Genomic DNA, 19,778 nt, shown 5'->3' with positions numbered 1-19,778 from the left:
CGTCCAGCCACAACATGTGAAAGTGTTTTTATCTTGATCGAGGGGGCAACCCAATTATATTAACCCGATTTCCAACGCAGAAAATATTTACAAGCGAGAACGAGAGATAACCTTCTTTATTCTACTGAAATAATATTTTGAGTGACAAAAACGTTTTTGAGGATTTGAAAGAAATTTTTTGATTGAATTTACAACATTTGTTATGAGTGAAAGAAATGAAACTTTGAGGGGGAAGTGGATAACCTCTTCTATAATGCGCGCGACCGGATTGTTGATAGTTTTGATCCAGATTAGTTTTAGTGTTGGGCGGGGGGGGGGGCGGGGCGCATGCTACCCTCTCCTAAGGGGTTGGGGAGCCCCCAGCTATAGGCATAACGAACCCCAGGGGAAGCACTTTGCATTCTAAATTTGCACAGGGTCGTGACTTTGAATAGTATTCCCCGAAACACTGGGTTCTTTGGGATAAAACCATAGAGCTATATAAAAGATTATATAGCTCTTTGAATAAAACTCAAACAAACTCAGTTTCATTTAACCAACAATCCGATATCGCCCTAATTGGTTGTATGCAATTAGAACATGGCATTATACAAAGAAAAGACGAATATTGTTGAAGATAACAACGTACGAAAATTTATTATTTTCACAGAAGCATACTCAACAAATAACTTAGAAACGAACATAAACTACTGATGAATAGTGTACCGAAATATATATGCTACTGTAAGGACAGACTGAGTGGTTAAAAATAATATAACAATTCGGTTGAAATAATAATGAAGAATAAGGTAGACTTTATTATGAAATTCTTCAAAAAGTCGTCGTTTTAAAAATTGCATCACATGCATTTGTTTCACACCAAGACAAACACGTTTTCAAATCCGTAGTTGTTCAATTAAAAATGCACCAACGTATGGGTACGTTGCCTTGATTTGGGCGCTTTGGTCTTTTGTTTTAAATGAATGTGGTTCTCGGGCCATTATGTAGAATTACCGTGGTTCGTCTGGTAGTGATAGCGCCCTCTTTTAATACCCCAAATATTATTCCAATATTATTAAAAGTTCAACAAAATTGGAAGGTACACGTTTGGTAATTACTTAAAACAAATATTAACTTAAAAACTGACATGGTTACGAGCATCGAAGAGCTGTTGATAGTACAAAACATTGTGGGAAACGACTCTGAAGTAATGTAGTTTTTAGGAAAGAGGTAATTTCTTACTAAAATATTAAAAGATGTAACTAGAAAATAGAAGTATTTTATTCCTATCTAAAAGCAAACAAATTCGTCCAACAAGGGTGTTTTTTCTTTCATCATTTTTTCGCAACTTCGATTACTAATTGAGCCCAAATTTTCACAGGCTTGTTATTATATGATGATGATGGGATATACCAAGTGAGAACACTGGTCTTTGGCAATATACCACGTGTACAGTGCCTAGTTGTATTAGAGTGTGGAGTTACTATCGTCTTTAATGGCCCAATTCAATGGGAGACTTTTTGAAAGCTCTGCCACTAGAGGGCAGCAGACCTACCAGGTAAGGGTGCACAACTCCGTTAGCAAACAATGGTAAATGCTAAAAATTCAAAAATACTCAAAAAATATTTAGAAGTCTCTCAGCCTCTTGAAAATTAAATCAGAGACATTGTCATACAACTAAACTTCAGATTTCTTCTCAATTTTAGGTAGGTCAGCATTTTGGATTTTTTGCTAATTATCCTCGAAGAAACACTCCAAAAAACTCATGCGACACTGCTTGTTATCCTTGGGGAACTCGTGTCCAGTACGTCCTGTTTCAGAACAGTTTGGTTTATGCTGGCAATGTGTTATGAAAAACAAAATACAGTTTGGCTAAATCTAAAATACAAAATCAAAAACACGCAAAACACAAGGTATTTGCCGTCAGTGACCGTCACTCATGCTTCTCATGACGTTGTTGACATAGACCTTTTCGCAAATACCGGGGCGCGCGCGTAAAGCTTGGAATTAGGTGCATTGTGGTCTTGCTGGTATCCAAATTTGATCCATATATATCCCACAATGCACCTCATTCAACAGTCTGCGCTTGCGCATTGGTATTTGCGATAAGGTCTATTACCTGGTGAAGAGCGCCCTCTCTTGGTGATTGGCAGATAGTCTAAAGTTTCCCATTATGCAACCTTATAGAACTCACAAATACAGTTATAACGGTTTTTAATATCCCACATGCTAACAATTTCTTACAGCAATTCGAGCTTTTTTAAACATTAATATTCAAATTTACACCAACAATTTTTTAACATTTAAACATTACGAATTATAACTGATATAAAAATCCCTTACTATACCGGCACACGATGTGCACAAGCTGTTCATAATAATATTATCTGAGGTTAGGGAGAGGGTACAATTTTGACCAAAACACAACAACATTTTATTGAGGTTACTGATGTCAGTAACCTCAATAAAATGTTGTTGTGGGTTGGTCTTAAATATAGAGATTCTGAGATAATTACCACAGTAGTGACACCTTTAAACGTAATTATGAATACATCATGATATCATCGGATGACACCATGAATGACATCTTCCAGAAAAATTTTACTTCGGGGTGTTAATATCTTACTCTCATGATGTCGTCATCATGCGGTAATATCTCAGGATCTCAAAGTCAGATGTCACTCACATATAGCACCGTAGCCTTTTGCCAAGGCTTTCGTGGCGTAAACAGTGAGTGACTGGAACGACAGACAATACGCGCGCGAGTCGAGCTCGCATGCGTGTTCCCCCGTTCCAGACGATTGGGATCGCGGCTCTACAACCCCGACTTGAAAAAAGGCTAAATAGCACCATATTTATAGCTATGGTTCATTACAAAAACGTCTAGAAAACACGGCAACATCCACAGCGTTTTGACACTGCGAGACGAATGCGATACAGCGCGTACCAAATTAAATGTAGAATGGGGCCCGCTACAAAGACCGTCAGCATCATAACAACGGCCGAGGTTGTAGGTGCAGCACCCCAGTCTAGGTAATTCGGGTAGATGGCAGTGCCCCCAAACTCATTCAGTCCACCTGCCTTCTGGTAGATTAGTGTGAAGATGAAGAAAATGAAGGCCATCGTCATGGGGTAGATGGCGTGCAATACGCGCATGGGCGTGGCCACAAGGAGGATGTCAATCACTATGATGATAAGGTTGACACCGTGCACGTGGAAGTTATACGCGGATAGGGTATCCGTGGCGGGGTTAAACACTAGGATGTAAAAGTTAAGGGCCACGAAGAGCCCGGAGGTGAAGGCCATGCTCTGCAGGAACCAGGCGAACTTGAAGTACCATGGTACGGGTGACGGTGAGGATACCGACGAGTACTCTGCTGGGTGGCCACCAGAAGGCTTGGTGCCCATGGGTATCCCTTCGAGGTTCTCCTCTCCCATCTCAGGGTCTACTCCATCTGCATAGCGATAACAAAATCATTGCAATCATCAACAAAGTAACTAATCTCAATTATTGAAAAGAATTAGATAACATCGCTCAGAAATGTTTCAGTTCTACACTTAAGTCGAGTTGTGGCTATAAAGTTTGCCAAAATAACTTGGCGAAATAAAATATATACCATAATATGACAAGACGACTTCAAAGGTTAAATAAAGTCGTACTTGCGAGATAAATGTGGCAAGTCGACTTCTTTCATAAGACAAGTGGACTTGTTCCATAATACTTGGTGAGATAACTATCTCGTTATCTGGGTAAGTTTAGTTGCCAGATGGCGCTCCTGGAGCTTTGCACTCAATTCGGTCATTGCGCCAACTGTTACCATAGAAGAATAATGTATTATGAGTCGTTTATGTTTCCCGTTCTTAATGGGTTCATCTGCAGTGCGTGTTCAGGTTCATAATATTGTACTGGGTGTCTCGGTTGACTTCCTTGATACACGTATGCATCCAGCTGTTGTCTCGAATAATGGTTGTGACTATGTGATATCAAATGTGTTTATTACATTTTGTAAATATTCATATTGTGATTAGATACTCATTGGTACAAGAAACATCAGGATAAACCCATATTACACCCTTCAAAGATTAAAGGAACACGTTGCCTTGGATCGGTCGAGTTGGTCTTTGAAAGGCGTTTGTAACCGTTTGTTATAAAATGCATATTGGTAGAAAGACGTTGTAAAAGTAGAATACAATGATCCACACAAACATGCCTCGAAATTGCACGGTTTTCCTTTTACCTCGTCGACTAACAAGGTCGGCCATTTATGGGAGTCAAATTTTTGACTCCCATAAATGGCCGAACGTGTTAGTTCGCATAGTAAAACGAAAACCACGCAATCTCGAGGCAAACTTGATTAAAACATCCTTTCAACCATATGCATTTTATAAAAAACGGTTACAAACGCTTTTTATAGACCAACTCGTCCAAACCAAGGCAACGTGTTCCTTTAAGGATTATCCCAAATGTACCACAATGTATACTAAATAACGAACAACCGGAATTCCAACCAAGATGTTGCTGTCAACAAAAGTGCACATATTGAGCCACACATTTGCAAGTGTTGAATACACAACAAAAACCAATTGAAAATCTGTCATTATCTGTAATAGTACTTTAGTTTGACGAATAGGACTGCCTGTATGGCTAAAATATTATTCAGCTTTTATTGTCAATAGTAAATAATCGATACCAATTACGTACACACTCATGTTTAAACGGCACAGATGTTTGTAAAAATGGCAAACAAAGACACAAATATTCAAAGATAGTGAATAGGGGTCTTTTTAAAAAAAATAAAGTTTGCAGAATTTTTTAATTTAGTCACAATATCGGTTAACACAATACAATACAATAATGGGAATGTTAAGCAACATTTCCTGCTTAAACAGGTCTATCAAATTGGGCTTAGGTTGTGTGTCGATTGTTTTCCCAAAATGAAAAGCTTAATGTACTTTCGACACCGAGTTGTTATTATTGTACAGGAAGGTATCTCCCATCAGTTTAGATAAGTCATGAAATAAACCGAAGGTCCTCGCCTTTTGCTGGTGTATAGTTACTAATGTTGTGAGTATTTCAATCATTAACCAACATTGAAATACCATGGAGCCTAAACCATTGCTCCATGGAAATACACTGTGGCAGAACAAAAACAAAAACTGACCATAACGAGAAAGCATCCTCTGGTTTTGGAACTGATGAATTGTACTGACACATCATCCAACCATTCTACCTCCAAGATCCAACATTATAACGTATTACACGTTATACATCATGTATGCTTATCGGTCATGAAAGCACACGGTAAATGACTCGTATGATTAAAAAAACCTGGGTACCCTCACCATGCCGATGAAATTTCATAAAACAAATGCAACCGTCATGATTATGGAGACGTAGCATGCATTGGTCTAATTTAATACAACTAATCACATTACATACAGAGACGACTGGATTCCAATTTCATTAAGTCTCTACAAGCACTACCACATAAGCATCGCCGTGGTAAGATATCATATCGGGTACAGAGCTCTGGAAGTGCCAACCAACTTATTGAGATCCTGAGCTACTGCAGCAGGATGACACCATGCATGTCAGATGACGACATTCAGAGATGATTTATCTCGGGATGACAACATCTTGAAAAGAATGTGTCCTCTCTTTATAGATGTATTGCACCCGATCTCAAGATATAACTCACACTGAGTCGACATCTTTCATGATGTCGCTAAGAAATTTATCGAGAATACCCGACTTGATGGGAACTCGTCATCCCGAGATAAATCATCTCATGATGTCGACATCCAACGTTTACGATGGCCATGACATCATCCTGCAGTAAAATTTCTCAGGATCTCAACATGCCGGATGGCACTTCCAGAGCTCCGTACATTCGCCTTAATGTGATGTGCATTGTATCTGAATCCACATTATGTTTTGCTTTAAGGATGTGGACTCAGGCAATTGGAAAATAATTATATTGGCGGTCCGGATGACCTTTATTTTGAAAGGAAATAAATCGGGCCGAAAATATTCTGGACGATGTGAAAATGTTTATGATGTACTTAACATTGTGCATACATAAAGCCATTATACAGCCCACATCCTTTAGCTATAATACAATTGTGAGTTCATGCAGGTGTAGTTCTTCTTCATGTAAAGGGTCCGTATACGTTTTGGTTATGACTCTGAAAATTAATGGCAATAACAACTTATTTGGTAAGAAGTACAGCAGCTCTGAAGATTTTAATGCATCCCCCCCCCCCCATTTTTTTTTAAATGATTAAAAAAAATGAAACTTTCACAGGTGGCTTTTTGGTCCAAGTATGATTCAAACAAACAGTGGGTTTCAATAACCAGACGCACACAATCCCTTTAAAAGGCAAAAGGGGTCAGTATACTTCTGAAATTGAGGTTGCTCGCGTGTATCAATGCTAGGCAAGACTGGTTACGCTTCATGAGTCGTGATCTTATAAAATTGCTTCATAATAGCAACAAAAATAATCCCGGCCAGCCGAAGTGTGGCAGGTCTAGTATGTGTTCAACCATCACATCACAGTCAACTCACATATGTTTAAAAGCAGTGGACAATATTAGTAATTACTCAAAATAGTTATTAGCATAAAAACTTACTTGGTGACGAGTATGGGGAGAGGTTGATGGTATAAAACATTGTGAGAAACGGCTCCCTATGATTGAAGTGACATAGTTTTCGAGAAAGAAGTAATTTTCACGAATTTGATTTCGAGACCTCAGATTTACAATTTGAGGTCTCAAAATTAACCATCTAAAAGCACACAACTTCGTGTGACAAGGGTGTTTTTTCCTTTCATTATTATCTCGCAACTTTGACGACCAATTGAGCTCGAAATTTTCACAGGTTGGTTATTGTATGCATATGTTGAGATACACCAAGTGGAAACTGGTCTTTGACAATTACCAAAAGTGTCCAGTGTCTTTAATTCATTTTTAATCTCAACCCCATCTTCATGCGATCACATACTACGTAATTGAAGGTGCCTCAAACCATGACATTACATTGGAAACTAATTGGAAACCTATACTTATTGCGTCCATGTACAAAGTATAATGATTTGTCACTACGAGGAATCTGGAACGAATATACATGTCCACGCGTGAAGAATAATCCGTAATTGGAATACACAACATGAGAAGCGTTAATCCAGTATCGCTTCTCAGATTAAAATTTTGGGACATAAACAATGATATATCTCACCAACAGTGTTAGTGGCATTGTTTTAAGAGTTACCAAAAGTACACCTTTCCTAAAATCAGCATTATGCATGCCATAGGAGACAAGATCTTGCAATGTCTTCATAGTTACCTGATGTACTCCTGCAGCCATTCTTGAAATGGTAGTAGATGTTCCCGATGGCAAAGGTAATGAGGTACATAATAAGGATCAAGAATGACCAATTGGAGACGTAGATGAGCCATTTAGCTTTACTGTCGGCCTGGCTGTAGTAAGGTGGTTCACCCCACGCCACTAGGATGATGATCAGCCATACGGTCATATAGACAGCTAAGAACAAGCGGTAGATACACCATAGGATGGACTGAAGAGGCCATTTCGCCTGTTAGACACAACGGGGATACAAACAACAAGGTGAGTTAGTTTCTTAACTTTCGGGAACACTTTCGTAATGCATACAAAGTACACCAGGTTTTGGCACATAAAAATCCAGATCAAAATTCACAATATATTTGTTTTAACAACATTAATTTATGCCAATGCAATTATATTTGTGTTATTTAAAGGGTCTATGTAACTTTTGTAGGACAAAAAACACAATGTCCACAGATTTACACTAAAGTTACACTCAGTTTGAACATAATGATAGTAGAAAGCTTCCCTGAAAATATTACGTGCTGAGGTGCTGTAGTTTTTGGGAAATGAGTAAAACAATGTCATGAAAATAATTTTCGTCTCATGAGACGAAAATTATTTTAATGATTTACAAACGTATTTTCATGACATTTTTTTTACTAATTTCTCAAAAATTACAGCACCTCAGTAAGTAATATTTGAAGGGACGCTTTCCACCATCATTATCTTCAAACCCTGTAAGTTTAATGTAAATCTATGGACATTTTGAAAAAGTATCCAAATCCTTTAAACAAGAAGTTCATTTGGTATCTCTTACTGTCAATTTTAACAACCGGTTTTTACAGTGATATACCCGTTACCACCAGTTTTATCAGTATTGGAACGTTTGGAATGACGTCAGAAAAAAAAATTAACACAATACACGCGACTTTTGTGGTTTGAATAGATTCTAAAGGGCATTGGAAACGAACAGGTAAAATTTCCCCGGTATGATGGGTCAAGGGTACCGGAAGAATCTGCTACAAGGCCGGCTGCAACCGTTACGTGACGTCACACCACAATACGTGTGATAACTAAATTGGTCCATTTTCACTGATTTGAGTGGGTTTTTTGTAGGTCACAAAAGCGATGAATCAGGAAGTTTTTGGAAAGGTCAGGGCTCAATGCATATGGGCCAACGTGGGCCAATTTCATGGCTCAGTTGCGGCTGAATTTCGCCATATAATCACACGTCCAAGTTTAACAGGGTTGAAGTTCATGGAGCTGCATGAAAACCATGGAGGGAGGGTAAACCAAGCAAGCCGAACAAGTACAATAATAGAGTTAAAGCCAGTGTACACTATTGTCAAAGACTAGTCTTCACAGTAGGTGTATCTCAACATAAATTATGCATAAAATAACAAACCTGTGAAAATTTAAGCTCAATCGGTCGGCGAAGTTGCGAGATATTAATGAAAGAAAAAAACACCCTTGTCACACGAAGTTGTGTGCTTTCTGATGCTTGATTTCGATACCTCAGATTCTAAACTTGAGGTCTCGAAATCAAATTCGTGGAAAATTACTTCTTTCTCGAAATCTACGTCACTTCAGAGGGAGCTGTATCTCACAATGTTTTATACTATCAACCTCTCCACATTACTCGTAATCAAGAAAAGTTTTATGATGATAATTTTTTTGAGTAATTCCCAATAGTGTCCACTGCCTTTAACATCAGAATGTCAGATGTATTATTGTGCGGATTGCATTCTGCTCATTTTGGCTCATATGAAGTTGGACCCATGCAGGGCGTTGTGAAGCCTGCGGTAGGCCTACCATGAAGTTTTGTCATGTGGACAATAAATGGTGTCTTTATGGTTGCCTTCCAACATAACAAAGCAGAAATCGTTATCCGTGTCGTCCTTCGTATGTTGTAAAAGAAGGTAAAAGCACTGTGTTCGTGGGTTCCAAGGCAACAGCGAACCATGCAGCAATTTTGTTCAATGATCGAACCATCTCATAAAAGAAGACAATGTCCAGACCAAGTTAAGAAAAGAGAACCCCGAACTACTGCGTTGAAAAGGTGACGCTCAAGAGGGGGCTGGATACCAATCACGAATTCCATATCGCGTTGCAACTAGTTTTCAAAATAAGTCAACATTTAACAAATAACACCTTCCCATTGTGGACTGTCAAAATCTTTTTTTAATTACCCAAGTGTAAACTCACTTCATTGAACTGTACGGTGAGCTGATGTCATTAGTCAACTGGCATAGCAAACGAATGAAGGCCATGGCCGCAACAAAGGACCAACACACGGCAGGCCGACCATGAAATGGATTTAAAGCGAATTCAAGTGGCGTAATATAGGGCGGGTGGAACACCAATGCATTCAACTCCATTTTATAATATTCGATAGAGGGAATTAAAATGTCTAAAGTTTTCGTATTAGTGAAGTAAGACAAACAATTCAAATACAAGTATCTCCAACTTTTCTTACCAAACTGACCAAATCAAACAGGCTTATTCGACAACTGCTGATGCGAAGATAGGGCCTATAATGATAAGGCCTTTTTTTAACAATGTAAAAAAAAACCTTCATTCATTATAAACATAATTGCTGTGCATCGCCTTAAAGGCCTACAATCCTATTAGTAATCTGTAACTTGAAGTTTGGTCAACCAGCATTTAAAACACCCTGAAACAAACAAATCATTCTCAATTTAATATTGCCATACGTGGTGCAGATTTAGTTCCCAATGAAAATGTAATACCCTCAGATTTGGCGAACTGGTACTATTAAGTTTAATACACTGCAACCATGCCAACCAGTTAACGGTATAACCACAAACAATTTATTTCTGAATGAGGTCAAGTATATAATATTACAACTTGAGCATCGTATATTCTGTATGTTTGTTTACTCTGGGCCTACTTGTAAAACATGTAAATATAAAACGGATTAACACAAATACATCTCGTTCTTACTGTGAATTTCTATGTCTTTAAGAAATACTTTGGAATACACATTTTGCTATCCTCTACTTCTCCAATCATACAACCAGCCTTGTTCTCAAGCTAGGTGGCCACGTTTGCGAGACCCGCTGGGTGTACGTGAGGAATGTTATGTGTATGGTGTATATGTCTGGAATTGTAAGCACAATCAATCATACATCATTTCCATTTTGGCAACTCGATATTATAAGGCACTTGATGGTTGGGAAAATTTACCACACATTAGTATAATGTCGAGATTATGTTCATACATCTCCCGTTATATTTCCTGTTAAAGACATGATGTATAAGATTTGTACGGAGGAGGCGGTGAGGAATTTGTAATCTGAAGGTTTCCTTGAATTGTAACTGACAACCGGTCCGAAAAACGTTCTTATAAAATCAATGCGACTCTATGACTAAACATCGACTATTAGTGCTTATTATAAGTTGATTCACTGAAAAAGCAATCGGTTCTCTCGAAAACTTAATTACCACCAGTTCCTGGAAGTTTTCTCTTGTTGGTTGACCGATGTGTTTATTATACAAACTAGATGCAGGCTAACTTTATACAAAATTGATATCCTTCTAATAACTTTATTATGATATAACATCATGAACATGATATCAACTGTCTGTGAGTTTTGGTGGTTCTGAAAAGAATTGTTGTGGGACAACTTGGAACAGCATACGAGTCGAGCTTTCTCCCGACGAAGACGATCACAGCACAATGATCGAAAGTTAGGCATATAATAGGCCGCACCGCCGGTTCCTATATGCTTCAACCACACAAAATGCAAGAGATATTTTCATGTAGTGATTAACAGCAAACATCAGTACTAATTACTTGCAACTGTAAACCAATTTGTTTTGTTGTTGTTGTTGTTGTTAAGTCTTAACATTCATTGTTCAATTTGACAGAATTCACATAGAAATTTCTCTGGTGATCAAAACTTGAAAATCGGCAAACTCATCAAATTATTTCTCAACATGTATAGGCCCTACCTTGCCTTTAATAACAAGGATATTGATGAGCGAAAACGAACTGCATGGATTCAGACCAAACGGATCCCGTACGGCCTAACCAGAATATACTCAATGCTTAAAACGAAAGTAAGTAGCCATCTGTTTAACAAAACGTCAAACGTTTCCTTCTTTCTAGTGCCATGGAAAGGTTTGGGATTTTGCAAGATTTGATGGTGTTGAGTGAACAGAGGTACCAGGGTATTTGAGCGAGAGGTCATAGCCCAAATTACCCTCAGAAATCCATGTATCAACTTCAAACATAGTTTGCATAAGCTGGGTTTATACAAGGTCGACAACAACCTGGATTTTCTAGACTTTGAGAAAAATGGTAGCACTGGTTTTAATGAAGACGGTCTAAAACAGGCCTCGAAATAACTCACAAGAACAAGTTTCCGTATCACGCCAACACTTTTTCATTGAAATAATTATATAGTATCGAATTTACTTCAATAAGATATCGCTTTTTGTAAAAACGAGTGAAAAGGTGATGACGTGATACGGAAAGTCTACTTTCATGCTTAATAACAATGTTTTACCTGTGGGTTAGTGAACCTGTGGATGGTCTCTCCGCTGAAGCCCACATACTCCGGTAACTTCCGACAACAGTTGGCGGCCATTCTATGCCGATGCTTGTTTGGAATTGCCCGGGAGACGACACAGATGATTGTACTCGTACACACCCGCTTCAACTGACGAACTGTTCTCGACTGATTGCCGCACGTACTGCAATGTAAATGAGGTTTGGTTGAGGATGAGGATTTGGACTGTGGTTCAACTTAAACCATTCAACCATTTAACATAGTTTCCACAACCAACTCATTGACCTCGTCGGATGGAGGGCTCAGGCGCATTGAATAACCGGACACAATCACTTCAATGGTCACGAATCGATAGTTGTGGTTCCCATGGAGGCTAACCATTATTAGAGATTTACCACGGAAGTGCATTAAGAGGTTACAATCGCCCGGGTGGTTTAATATTTCGCCGCAGGGGATTTACCGAGTCAGCCCGGGCTGAATACTGAAACTCCGGGTGCTTTGCCATTGAGCGAGATATGAATTCACCCGAATTTTTTATTTTGTCCATTTCACTAATACACATTTGGAGTTTACGGCCAATGCTGCTTTTTATGTTTTCGAGAATAAAAGAAAATTTCGTCATGCACTGATGCGCAATTTTAATCTAAACAACACATGCATTAGCTGTTTCTGTTATGTTCAGATCATTATGACATGATGATTGTTTCTGTAAAAAAGTGGACTTTTTGAAAAAAAGGAAAACAAATAATCCCACAGTGACACGTATAGATCATTGTTACTTTATGTGTTGTTGTTCTTTTCACTTGTTTGTGTTTTTTGTTAGTTACTTTCGTTTTACTGAAGCCTCTTGATTTTGTTTCCATGTTTGTTGTACAGCGATAATACAAATCAATTTCGAAATCGTTTTCTATTCTCTTCGACACGGATTGACGCCAGTGTTTATTACGGAAGGAACTTTGTACTAATTTCTTACTTTGGAAGACAAACTCAAAAACGCCTGTAGTGTCCGGGTCCCGTGTAGGCGTAAACCGACGGGAGCGACTGGAACGGAGACCACGCACAAGAGTCAAGTAGGTGGCGATCGGGGAGAGAGCGAAGCCACGTCGCCACTCTCGCGTGCTTGGTCTCCCGTAGACTTGACTCAAGTCCCAATCCCGTGCATTCCCCAACCTGTTCCACTCTCGGGACCATATTTTGACGGCGAGCGCGGCGCGATATGCTTAGGGACCTCTCACACGAGAACGGGACTTGAATCAACTCTACCGTTCCAGTCGTCTGGGATCACGCCGGGCCTCCAAGCCACGAAGGCCTTGAAAAAAGGCTAGGTCCCGTGGGGTTAGTATGCCCGAACTTGTAAAAAATGGTGTAAAAATGACCAAGAAAGGGTCAATTTATTTATCAACTGAATGTTTCTCCCACTAAAAACTCATATTATTGTTCTAATTTGTAGAGAGACTGGACGACAAATCTCTAGTTGTATTGATTTTTTGTTCATGCAGGCCCGTCCGTAACCATTTTTCTGGGGGTAGGGGGGGGGGGGGGTAGAATCGCCTGCCGCGCGCAGCGAACGGGACCCCGCCGACAAGTAAATTTTAGAGTAAAACATTATTATCACGTAAGGGACTGTCAATTCAAAGGTGATCGGATCTTCTATCAACAAGTAAGGCTATTAAAATCAGAGTAAAGCAAAACGAAACAGGTTTGTGTTTGTTCACAATCACATTATTGCCAAGCTAGTTCAACTAATTTAAAACAAAAACAAAATTCAAAGGAAAGCAGAAAACAACAAGTTTTGGAATGTGTTTACGCGACCTTGCTGACAACTTCTACTGCTACTTCAGTACTTGGCATAGTCCTTCAGTCAGGATGTAAACGCCAAGGAAAGCTGCTTATGTGCGGTGCCAAGTGTTGCAGGTGCAATTTTACTAGGTGCAAGTAAAAAGTTGGTAGGTAGCTAGATGTTTGCTCCAACCGTCCCCTTAAAGACCCCGGTATCAAGAGAGATTAAAACACTTACTTTATTGAAAGGAATGCGACACATCAAGACAAACAGTGTGCTTGAGAGTTCTCATATTTGACAAGTTCACCTACAAGGTCAACAATGACGGGGACCGGCCGGATATTTTCTTCGTTTCCCAAATCAGAAGTGGGGAAAAAAGAAGCAGAGTGAAATGCATCGATCACTAAACAGTGTACACATCTTGTAATTTATTCCACTATGAACCTGGACTCCGTGTCTTGAATAAGCGACTACAGCTACGGCTACGGCTCTGGCGGGATCGTCGCACCAACATATCACTATAGTAACCTGACGTGCTTAGCAACACCCTTAGTAATGGTATTATTCGGATACAAAGCCCCTAAAGTTTTTCCACCGACATAGGCCCTTTTCGAAACCACGGCTTCGACTTTGGATTTGGCTTGAGGCTCCGTTCTCTCGTCTGAAGCCCTGAGCGCGTATACGCAAAGCACGCGCAATATTGTCAAATCAACCGGCGGGGCCAAGCTGGCCTGAGCTGAATCCAAAGCCGAAGCCGTCACTTCGAAAAGGGTCATAATAGTCTTGTTCCGACGAGCTACCGTTTCATTATTACCGAGGTTCACATGTGGGGCTCGTCGAAAGAGGGCGCAACTAAAACAAAGATCAAAATCTCAACACACAGCAAGCTCTGAAAGATTCCACGATCAGGATTGTGATAATTTACTTGTAAACAATAATTTGTTGTATCCGAATCTTACAAAAAATGTCTTAAAGGCAGTGGACACTATTGGTAATTACTCAAAATAATTATTAGCATAAAACCTTACTTGATTACGAGTAATGGGGAGAGGTTGATAGTATAAAACATTGTGAGAGACGGCTCCCTCTAAAGTAATGTGGTTTTCGAGAAAGAAGTAATTTTCCACGAATTTGCTTTCGAGACCTCAGATTTAGTATTTTAAGGTCTCGAAATCAAGTATATGAAAGCATACAACTTCGTGTGACAAGGGTGTTTTTTCTTTCAATATTATCTCGCAACTTCGACGACCGATTGAGCTCAAATTTTTACAGCTTTGTTATTCTAATCATATGTTGAGATACACCGACTGTGAAGAGTAGTCTTTGACAATTACCAATAGTGTCTACTGTCTTTTAAATTAAACTAAATGATATAAAACACTTTCCAATCATTGATCGTCAATATTACTTTTTTTTCACATAATTGGGCCGCAGTGAAAGAGACGCTGTAGAGATAATTTGGCAAACAAATTAATAACATCAATTAATTTTTTTACTGAGAAATTACTCCTTTCTCAAAAATTACGTTACTTCAGAGGGAGCCGTTTCTCACAATGTGTTATACTACCAACAGCTCTTCATTGCCCGTAACCAAGTAAGTTTTTACGCGAACAACTATTTTGAGTAACCAATAGTATCCAGTGCCTTTAATACATTGTTTATAAGGGGGTTCAAAGCACAATCAATCATTCCAAAACCACTCAAAGACATTTTCGAGTGACATCATCGAGGTGGCCATTATCAATATGGAGTCATACAACCAGGGTTGTTTGTGAGTCATTTCTCAACATTTTCATAATACAAGTTCAGTATGGAGATAACTATTATGCCCCCCGCAGATTCTGTGCCCCCCACGAATGAGTACAAATTTCTTCTCACAGCGCCCTCTTTTGACTCAACCTCCTTATCAGATGTTATTTATTGCCTTGAGTGAATCTTAGTCAGAATAAAATCGTTTGTGGTCTCATCAATATACGGTGTTTGTTTGTTTGTTTAGATGATGTGACCTGTGACACAGCCCAAAGGAAGCAAACATAAAATCATATGGAGATTGCACTGTCCAATTTGTATCATCAACTTTTGATATGGTGAAAGGGGGCACGTCTCAAAACTTGTCAAGCTTTTACTTTCATAATACATGGATTTATGTGGAAATTATGACACAAAATGTAAACTTTCCCATAGAACCAGTGTAGTATCTTGCCTGGAGAATACTCAAAGAATGCACAAGGTCACACTAATTGTAAACAAATGTCACATGGTCTATAGGTTAGGGGCTAATATTCATGTTTTTGAAGTTTATAAACTTTGTCCATTCATTAGTCGGAGCCAAAATACTTCCACCAAAGCAAAGTGTTAGAATAAAACTTGTCAAGCTTTTGCTTTCACAATTCATGGATTTATGTAGAAATTATGACACAAAATGTCAACTTTTCCCGAGGACCAGGGCCTGCCAGAATACTCAAAGAATGCACAAGGTCACACTAATTGTAAACAAATGTATAGGTTAGGGGCTAAAATTCATGTTTTTGAAGTTTATCAACTTTGTCCATTCATTAGTCGGCGGAGCCAAAATAATTCCACCAACCATGGGGGTAGAAATCTACCTCCATGCACCAACGCAAAGTGTGAGAATTAGGTGTAGGCCTGCAACCAAAATAATGTCATGAAATCTTGAGAAAGAAACACATAGTTAAACCAAATGATAAAAAATAAATGAAACAACGCTGTAAATAGACAATAATATCATCATACTTCAATATCTTTTGCGAAAGATCTTCCCTTTTGTGTAGGCCCCGCCTATAGCCTACCCTCACTTCGTGTACATCTAAAAACAGAGGGCGCTATCACTGTTTTACGGTCGATTTCGTCGTGTGCAGAGATGAAAACCAGCCGAACCAGCTATGCTCTCTGTACGCCCGCTTGTGTATTGATTTCGACCACCAATTGCACCACACAAAACACGCTCACACACGGCGCGGGGACAACTCGACTGGGCATAATATAATAATTGCAGAGTGCACTTTGTGTTATGTGTTATGAAAACGGAACGGAGGACTTTTAAGCCCCACCTCTCGTGAGCGTTTCTTCTTATTTTTGTACAGTTTACTTACCAGCAGACAGCTGAAACGGGTCCCACTGGTACACAACAACTCCATGGTCTCTCCCAACACGTCGGTGATTCAGGTAACCCCATCTGAAGTGTAAATCTTTGGGAAACTTTGCGGGGGCAAGTGTTCCAATCGTGAGCTGTGCAGGTCGCCGTCGTATTCTTCATGCAACAAGTGTCAACTACAAGCAAACGGCGGACAGTTACACGTAAATCCAGCAACGGTACATGGTACCGTATGGCCGTGTATTGTGTGTGGTGATCGATCCGCGAGAAAGACACAACATCATGAAGACCAATGTAACACATTTTGTGTATTAAAATAATCATCAATAGAAACCAAATATCAACTGTTGAAACTATGGAGGTTTACGAAGCGAAATATGACTACGTGAGAGAAAGAGACGATGTGCTGAGTTTTACAAAAGGTGAAAAGTTCCACATTACGAGCAAGACCAATGAGAAGTGGTGGGCGGCCAAGAAGGTGTCCGACAACAGCCATGGTTATGTGCCGTCTGTTTATTTACAGGTAGGCTCGTGTTTGGTGGTGGTGTGTGGTGTAGGATTCTGGGTTTTGCAGTGAAAGTTAGGCTGTATTGTGCTGGGGTCAATTTCATAATTAATAGGACTATCTATAGTCCTTGTTTTTGGAGATATTTAAAAACTTAAGGCTCTCACACTACAACTTTCTTTACTACAGCTCAGCAGTCTGTCTTTTTGAACTATCCTAAGTCGTAGAGTAAGGTAGTTCTACTTCTAGTTGCGATAATGTAACCCTCTTCCCGATGGCGAAGCCAGAGGGTTACGAGCCATGGTCGAACGGCATACAGCAGTCTGGTCCAACACGTACAATTTTGACAGCTAGTCAACAGATTTGCTCGGACATTTTTACCACTTTCGAAAAATCATGACACAAATTCTAGGAACACAAATTTAATCTTCAATGTCTGATGAACACTCGAAATCCCACCATTGAGAAGATATTTTTGATGAAAAAGGACCAGATTTTAGAGCGAAACAGTCACAAATTTCCCAGGTTGAATTTTGAACCTGCCGCATCGCATGTTTTTTGACTTCCCGATATGTTCTCGCTTTATTTTTTTTGGTCTCCAAGTGCTGAAAACCACAGGTACCAGCCTATTAGATTGAAGAACTGCTGAGCCGCGGCCGAGTTGGAGGGTTACGTTATCGCAACTAAAAAGTATAAGTAAGGATGAGTAACTCATCTCATCCCAACTCGTGATTAAGAGAAAAACTTAACCCTTTAAAGAAATCCACCCCAGGTTTAGGGCAACGTCTCTTGCCCTAGTTTGATTTGCAAACACTCTGGACTCACTCTGATTCTTGGACGATAAAAACCACTTGGTTCATCATCATAGCAAACTTGTCGTATCCTCTAACCGCCTGCTCATATTTAGGCCAAATAAAAAAAAATACCAGTTGATCGTCCCCGCCCGCATTCTTTTTTGGGGCCGCATCCTTTTTTTACTATTAACTATTTTTCAATTTTTTTTTTTAAATCCATCTTTTCAAAAGGACTGGCCTAGGAGCTTTTCCCGAATCTGACTTGATGCTCTCGAACACTTGTATACGTCTGTTTCATAAAACATTATTAGTGAATGCCTACCCAGCAAATCTTTTTAGTGTATCCGACCCTGTTATTGTTAGTGTTAACAAAGGTCCTCTAGCATTTAATAGGTATAAATAAGTTTGAAGTTGATTCAAACTGAAGAATTGGTGGCCTGTTTGATTTGAAATACTTAGCGGCCATCTTGAAAAAAAAATAGTAAATAGTAAGGCCCTCATCCTCCTCTTTTTTGAAAAATCCGGACTATCACCTAGTATTTTTTGTTATTTGGCCTTACATAATTAATAAATAATTCTCCCTTTAACAAGCCGATTGCTCTCCAAATATTAGGTGGAATTTAAAGTAAATACCTTGATTTAATAAATGAATGTTAACCAGTTTTTTCCTTTTAAAGAAATACTGGGAGAGCTAGGCGAACTGGCCGTTGCCCTCCTCTGGGTTCCGAACCAAGCATCACTCGGAATCGGAACAACACTTGATAGTCTAACAACAAGTGAACAAAAACCATAATTGTTTACATTTCTCACAGGAATATAATCACGCCTTTCCCCAATAAAGAAAAAAAACAACAACTTGAAACATTTCATTTCAAGAGTTGAGAACGATTGCAGACAATGTACTCCTAAGAAGATGTGCTCTAAAGTGACCCCAATGCTAGTCAATACTAGTCCATACTATTATTCGTAGAATTGCTGACATATTTTATGGTTTGTTTTTGTACTCTAGCCATGTCAAGAGAAAGTCATTGGCAGACTGTTACCAGAAGGAAGATTAGATACGGTAAGAAAATATAGAACAAACTCACTGCATGTATAGGCCTAATGTACTGTGCAATGGGAGACTTTCTGGGACGATAGAGGGCAGCAGACTTACCGGGTAAATCCATTGTTCTCAGAATTATGCGCATGTTCAGAACTACGTAAACAATGGAAATTTACCCGGTATGTCTGCTGCCACCTAGTGTTGGAAAGTCTCCTATTAGAAATAATAATGATTTCCCTCATGCATTGTATTGTTCATGTGCCCTTTACTTAGGAAAAACTGCCTCGTACATTACAGGAACAAACTATCGGGCAGGCCTAGAATTTCATCCTTGGGAGGGCAAGGCCGTTTTGGTAGGGCACTTCCATTGCAAAACCCTTTAGGAAATACAGGTACTATAGGTTGTACGAGATGCAAATAGTTTTCCTTTTTATAACACCACTTTATTGGTCATGCTTTGTTCCCTAAAGAGAAATAGTTAAACCTACACCAAGCTTGGAATTTCATCTTTGAGAGGGCAAGGTCATTTTCATTTTGCCAATGGCACTTTAATTGCAAAAGTCTACAGGGAAACTTTGGAAGGGGCACCAAGGGCAAGACCCGGCCATTAGAGCCCGTAGCATCCAGGCCTGCTACACACCTTCAGTGTGAATTCAGTTTATACACGTGTACATACCAT

At 39.3% G+C, this 19,778-nt stretch overlaps 2 protein-coding genes across 8 annotated transcripts in view; one reads left to right on the top strand and one right to left on the bottom strand.

Moving 5' to 3' along the window:
* Nucleotides 1-2,176: 2,176 nt before the first annotated feature.
* On the bottom strand, nt 2,177-17,103 carry LOC117307405 (protein rolling stone-like). Its single transcript, XM_033792155.1, has 4 exons — nt 16,754-17,103; nt 11,858-12,044; nt 7,323-7,572; nt 2,177-3,434 (listed from the first exon to the last, which is right to left on the bottom strand). The coding sequence occupies exons 1-4, from the start codon at nt 17,077-17,079 to the stop codon at nt 2,863-2,865; spliced, it is 1,335 nt and encodes a 444-aa protein (XP_033648046.1). The 5' UTR covers nt 17,080-17,103; the 3' UTR covers nt 2,177-2,862.
* The window catches only part of LOC117307403 (intersectin-1-like), a 35,870-nt gene continuing 32,699 nt past the window's right edge, over nt 16,608-19,778 (top strand). For all 7 annotated transcript variants that reach the window (XM_033792151.1, XM_033792144.1, XM_033792146.1 and 4 more), the window contains exons 1-2: nt 16,608-17,278; nt 19,064-19,117. In XM_033792151.1, the coding sequence (XP_033648042.1) occupies nt 17,111-17,278; nt 19,064-19,117 (222 nt within the window). In that variant the 5' untranslated portion in view covers nt 16,608-17,110. The remainder of the gene's footprint in view (nt 17,279-19,063; nt 19,118-19,778) is intronic.

Source organism: Asterias rubens, chromosome 2, assembly GCF_902459465.1.
Source record: "Asterias rubens chromosome 2, eAstRub1.3, whole genome shotgun sequence".
Lineage (NCBI taxonomy): Eukaryota > Metazoa > Echinodermata > Asteroidea > Forcipulatida > Asteriidae > Asterias > Asterias rubens.
Note: the sequence above shows the minus strand (reverse complement) of the source record. Positions and strands in the feature narration are given on the sequence as shown.